At 47.9% G+C, this 6,000-nt stretch overlaps 1 protein-coding gene across 1 annotated transcript in view; it reads left to right on the top strand.

The window, feature by feature from the left end:
* Positions 1 to 6,000, top strand: part of PRKCE (protein kinase C epsilon) — a gene marked incomplete at its 5' end in the record, with an annotated part of 524,615 nt that overhangs the window by 184,359 nt on the left and 334,256 nt on the right. Inside the window, one exon of the mRNA XM_079721543.1 lies at positions 4,852 to 4,915. Coding sequence (XP_079577669.1) covers positions 4,852 to 4,915 — 64 coding nt within the window. The remainder of the gene's footprint in view (positions 1 to 4,851; positions 4,916 to 6,000) is intronic.

Genomic DNA, 6,000 nt, shown 5'->3' with positions numbered 1-6,000 from the left:
CCAGAGGCTTAGAGTTATGAGAACCCTGAGACCTGGTTGTCAGAAAAGGCTTTGTGGGGCTTGAGATGGGAGCTCTGTCAGAGTCATCTCTCCGGTGTGCTCCAGGCAGCAGCGCTGTGCGGGAATCCAGCTGAAAGCTCTCGGTACCCCAGTTTTTCTATCTGAAAAGTAGGGAATATGTATTGCTGGCCTCCCAGGAGATGAGATGAACTAATGCAGGTGAAACCTCAATACAGTGTCCCAGGCCTAGTAGGTGCTCAGACAATACGTGGTCATCCTCAGCTTCTCCTTCTCTCGTAATCACCTCATGACCCTCTGATGACCAGGGCTGTAGCCTTTTTTTCCCACTGGGTTTCCTCCAGGGCTGGCTGAGAAATTCTCACCTTAGTTCTCCATCTGATATTCACAGCACTGTAAAATCATCAGATGTCCTGAAATAATATGTAATAACATCAATTTGGGGCAAGAAAATGCTTTTTGGGGGGTGGGAAGTTTCATAGAGTGGAAAGAACATCACATCGGATTAAGTAACAGATTTGAAGACTTGGCTTTTTAATAACAATAGCAGCAACAATTACCGAGTGTTCTGTGCCAGGCACCATGCTATGCACTGTATGTAGATTTTCACATTTTACACTGTGACACCCCCAGTGTCACAGGACCTGTTATTAGCTCCATTTCACTGAGGAGCAGTCTGAGTCTTAGAGAAGATAGTTGCTTGCTTCAGGCCAGAGAGCCAGTAAGTTCTCTGTGAACCACCATATACTGAGTAACTCCTAAGTGCCAAGTGCTTTGCATGTGTGTCTCATGGAATTGTTTCAATAACCTGTGTCACAGATGAAGAGACAGAGGTTGAAGTTCAGGGAGAATAAATAATTGCCTGACTTGTAAGTGACAAAACTGGGATTCAGTCCTGGTGTGACTCCAAAGGCTGTTTGTCTCCCCCATGGTTCTACTGCCTTGCTTCTGGCCTCAGCTGGAGGTTGAAAGAGAATCATAGTCAAAAACAGAGATAGGGGCTTCCCTGGTGGCGCAGTGGTTGAGAGTCCGCCTGCCGATGCAGGGGACACGGGTTCGTGCCACGGTCCGGGAAGATCCCACATGCCGCGGAGCGGCTAGGCCCGTGAGCCATGGCCGCTGAGCCTGCGCGTCCGGAGCCTGTGCCCCGCAACGGGAGAGGCCACAACAGTGACAGGCCCGTGTACTGCAAACAGACAAACAAACAAACAAAAACCCCAAAGATAGTATCTGGGAAAGTGCATCAAATAAAGGTATGAGGTTCAAGGAGATTTGATAAATGGGGTTGCATCTGGGAGAACTGGGAGGAATCTGAAGCCGGGGAGAAGGAGCTGAGAAGAAACCCTGGGAATGGTTGGGAGGAGGGAGGAGGCCTGCTTTTATGTAGTGCCAGCTGCCTGGCGGTGATGCCAGCTATCAGCTTGCAGGGGTTGTGCAGTGCTGGGCACCTACATTGCTTCATTATCCGGGCCACATGATTGTGAACAGAATTGTGATTAAGTTAATTTGGCCATGAAGTTACAAGGCATTCCACCCCCTTTTGTACCTGATAGCCCCTCTAGTCATCCACGTTGAAGTCTCACCACCCTGCATGGATTCTCAGAGCCTTCTTACTTGGCTGGCGCTCAGCCAGTGCTCTGCGGCCATCTGCCCAGGCTGCAAAGCTCTTTGTTGCTCTTGGCATGTTTAATAGCTTAATTTCTATTTTTCTGTTTGAAAATGCAGTTCATCGGCACTGAGGCAGCAGTGGGTGCTAAAATGGTTTCTGATTGCTATCTTGAATGTTAATATCCTAATACATTTTATCATCAATGACCTGTCCCCCGCCACGAGTTCTCACTCCCCTTTTGCAAAGAAAGGCACGCTGCCTGCCTTCCGTTAGGCCTTGCGGCCCATCTCATTCCTTTGCTGTCTCCCTCCCTGCTTTTCTCAGATACCATTGTACTTTGCCAATGAAATCCACAGTCGTGGGAAATCTTTGACTTGGAGGATATGAGAAAGTGTTTCATTTTGCCGGCGGGGTTTAATAGGGATGACCTAATCTCTAAGAGGCACACATTATTTAAATTCCATGCTTTCGGACAAGGGGGCCCCTGATACTTTTGAACTGTGGCAGCGACAGGATTCTGGTTGGGCTCTGTTGTTTTTCCTGTTTGTAATACAGTGCAGGGGCCAGGTTATGCTTGTGGCACGGGACAGTATTAATGGTGAGGGTGGTGGAGAACATTTTCTTTACCCAGAAACCTCAAATCGTGGACTCTTTGGCATCACGAGTGTGTTATTTGGTTCTCCTCTGGATCCCAAGCTCAAGATCCCAAACTCAGGTGAGCGGTCCCTGTGGGGCTACCTGAGAGCTCCCTGCCCTCCCTCACTCTCTGCCCTGACAGAGTACCTGAAATATCACAGGGACCTCACCTGGGGGGCACTGAAGACCCATGTTGGTGGAATTAAAATTTTGAGGGAAACCATAAGCACTCTCAACCACTAAGAAGCTGAGTCTGGAAATAATGTGAGGCTCACGAATGGCTCAGGGAATCTGGAGTAGGAATGGAGTGAGATGTCGGGGGGAGGGACCCAGGGAGCATCGGTTCAAGGTGAGTTTTTACCTCATAGGGAATATATGGTACTCCTGGTATAGCTGCCTCTTCTTCCCCTCTTGCCGCATTGGAGCATCATTTTAGTACAGATCACCTGCCTTCCTTCCTTCCTAAGGAAGGGGCTTGCAAGACTGAATAATCCCAAAATAAGCTCTGGGACACAGAACATTTTCCCACCTCCACAAAGGTTTATTGGGTGTCTCCTGGCCAACAGACAGTACGCTAAACACTAGGGATGCAAATAAGATTGTCATAGTCTCTATCTAGCCGAGGAGAGAGACATACTGGAGCCGTGGTTGAGATATGTATGTGTACTATAAGAACACAAGTGAGGGCTTCCCTGGTGGTGCAGTGGTTGAGAGTCCGCCTGCCGATGCAGGGGACACAGGTTCGTGCCCCAGTCCGGGAAGATCCCACATGCCGCGGAGTGGCTGGGCCTGTGAGCCATGGTCGCTGAGCCTGCGCGTGAGAGGCCTGCGTACCACAAAAAAAAAAAAAAAAAAAAGAACACAAGTGAGGGTAGTTAATTCTGACTCGGAATATCTGGAAAGGCTTCAGAGAGGAGGCAATAACTGACCTTGACCTTGAAGGAGGAGGAGGTGTCCACCAGGCTAACCCTTCCCAAGTAGTACTTGTTAAATGTGTGCCTGCTCCTCGCTGAAGACCATGGAAAAGAAAGGGAGGGGCTAGTGGCTCCTGCCCTCAAGAAACTCACAGCTTGTTGAGACCAGCCTGGCACATCTGAGCCAATTGGAGCTCTGCACAGACAGATGGGACTGTGGAGGCGGGGGTCGGTACCAGCGGTACTCAGTGATCCAGGGTTTCCAGAGTCGCTAATGTCTCGGGGAGAATATGGTCTCTGTGAGGACAGTGCAGACCTTGGAAGGATGTCGACTGCAAGCGGCCCAGCCCCTCTGCCTCTCCTCGTCATCCTGCTTCTGTATTGGGCCAGTAGCTTGCTGGATTGGGAGGTGGGGAGGGAGGGCACGAGGGTGGGTAGAGAAGGTTGCTGGTGAGAATTTAGCGACATTGGCTCTCTCCTTACAACCCTGGTAGAGGCTGGGGTTTGCAACATGCATGCGCCAGCATAGCCCGAGCATGGTGGCCCTTCAGTCCCACACAAGCACCACTCACATGCCCAGCCTTTGCTTATTCTGTTGCTTCCACCTGGAATGCTTTCCCTTTCTTGTCTTCGTGAAGTCTTCCCAGGCTGCTCTTTTTTTTTTTTTTTTTTGCGGTACACGGGCCTCTCACTGTTGTGGCCTCTCCCGTTGCGGAGCACAGGCTCCAGACGCGCAGGCTCAGCGGCCATGGCTCACGGGCCCAACTGCTACGCGGCATGTGGGATCTTCCCGGACCGGGACACGAACCTGTGTCCCCTGCATCGGCAGGTGGACTCAACCACTGTGCCACCAGGGAAGACCAAGGCTGCTCTTTTACACTGATTTCAGGTTCACCAGATACTTTATATCAGTTATTCTCTGTCCCTCATTCTTAAGCTGGGTTCAACATTGTTCTGTTTTTGTTTTTGTTTTAGACTCCCCAGTGAGATTGTAAACACCTTGAGAGTGGGGATAATGTCATGCTTTTCTTATCTTCCGTGAGCAATTTGTGTAGTATAAAGAACAGGGGCTTCTGTAGACAGTCTTGGCATTAAACCTCAGCATTGCCATTTACCTTGGAACTTTGAGCTCAGTTTCCTTATTTGTGAAACGGGATTTAACACAGGGTTTCTCAACCTTGACACTGTTGGCATTTGGGGCTGGATAATCCTTTGTTGTGGGGACTGTCCTGTCTGCTGTACGATGTTTAGCACATCCTTGACCTCCACCCATTAGATGCCAGTAGCATCACTCTCTCTCCAATCATAACAATCAAAAAATGTCTCCAGATATTTTCGTGTCCTCCAAAACGTTCCTTATGTCAGGTGTCCCCAGTGTAGTTCCTCATGTCAGGTTTCCCTTGTGCAGCAAAATTGCTTCCAGTTGGGCACCACTGGGATGACACTACCTGTTGGGTATGCACCAGACCTCATTGTTACTGCATCCGGAACATAGACATTCCACAAATGCTGATTCTCCTTCATCCCTAATTCACCCAGCACTCGGCGTGTTGCAGATTCATGGATTGAATGGAGCTGACTCTAGGTTTTAGCAGTTTGGGGTGGAAATGCCATGAACTCTCAGGTTGCCCCTACAATGCACTAACAGAGTCACTGTCATTTTCTTAATTGCAGATTGATCTGGAGCCAGAAGGAAGAGTGTATGTGATCATTGATCTCTCGGGGTCATCGGGTGAAGGTAGGAGAGTGTGAGCTCTCGTCATTGTTCTTGTCCATCGACCCTTTTGTCTTTTGGTCTCTCCCTTCCCTCCTTGGCTGAGACATATTACAGTGACATTTAATTAATTGGCACCCTTTAAAGGAAAAGGTTATTTTGAAGATGCTTACGCCTGTGTACCAAAAGGGACCAGCCATCTGTTAGCTTTGGTGGAGCAGAGGGAAGATTTTCGACTTAGGGAGTGAGGCCAGTAAAGCAGGCGTTCCTGCGCATGGGTGCCCAGGCAGGCTTCGGTGGGGCGGCTGCTCCCCCCCGGAGGTGCGTGTGGGGTCAGTGTGTGTGTGGTGGCCAGGAAGTAAGACCAGTTGGTCTCACGGTATTCAGAAATGAAACAAATGAGGTGTCAAATTTCAGAATCAGAAATGTTACTTCCATAAAGAGGGATAAATGAGGAGTTTGGGATTAACATATACACACTACTATATATTATAGATAAGCAACAAGGACCTACTGTATAGCACAGGGAACTATACTCAATATCTTGTAATAATCTATAAGGGAAAAAGAATTTATATGTATATATACATATATATTTATATGCATATATACATATATATATGTATATATACATACATATATATGTATATATACATACATATATTTATATGTATAAATACATATATATATATTTATATGTATACATACATATATTTATATGTATACATACATATATATGTATATATACATTTTTTTTTTTTTTTTTTTTTTTTTTTTTTTTTTTTTTTTTTTTTTTTTTGCGGTACGCGGGCCTCTCACCGCTGTGGTCTCTCCCGTTGCGGAGCACAGGCTCCGGACGCGCAGGCCCAGCGGCCACGGCTCACGGGCCCAGCCGCTCCGCGGCACATGGGATCCTCCCAGACCGGGGCACGAACCCGTATCCCCTGCATCGGCAGGCGGACTCTCAACCACTGCGCCACCAGGGAGGCCCTATATACATATTTTTTATGTATATGTGTGTGTGTGTATAACTGCATCAAAAAAATAAAAATAAAAGAAGTGTTACTTCTCTTTACCAGTTCTTTACCCAGGCAAAAGCTCTGCTCTTA

Source organism: Hyperoodon ampullatus (assembly GCF_949752795.1).
Source record: "Hyperoodon ampullatus genome assembly, chromosome: 15".
NCBI lineage: Eukaryota > Metazoa > Chordata > Mammalia > Artiodactyla > Ziphiidae > Hyperoodon > Hyperoodon ampullatus.
This window is presented reverse-complemented; position numbering and strand designations above follow the sequence as displayed.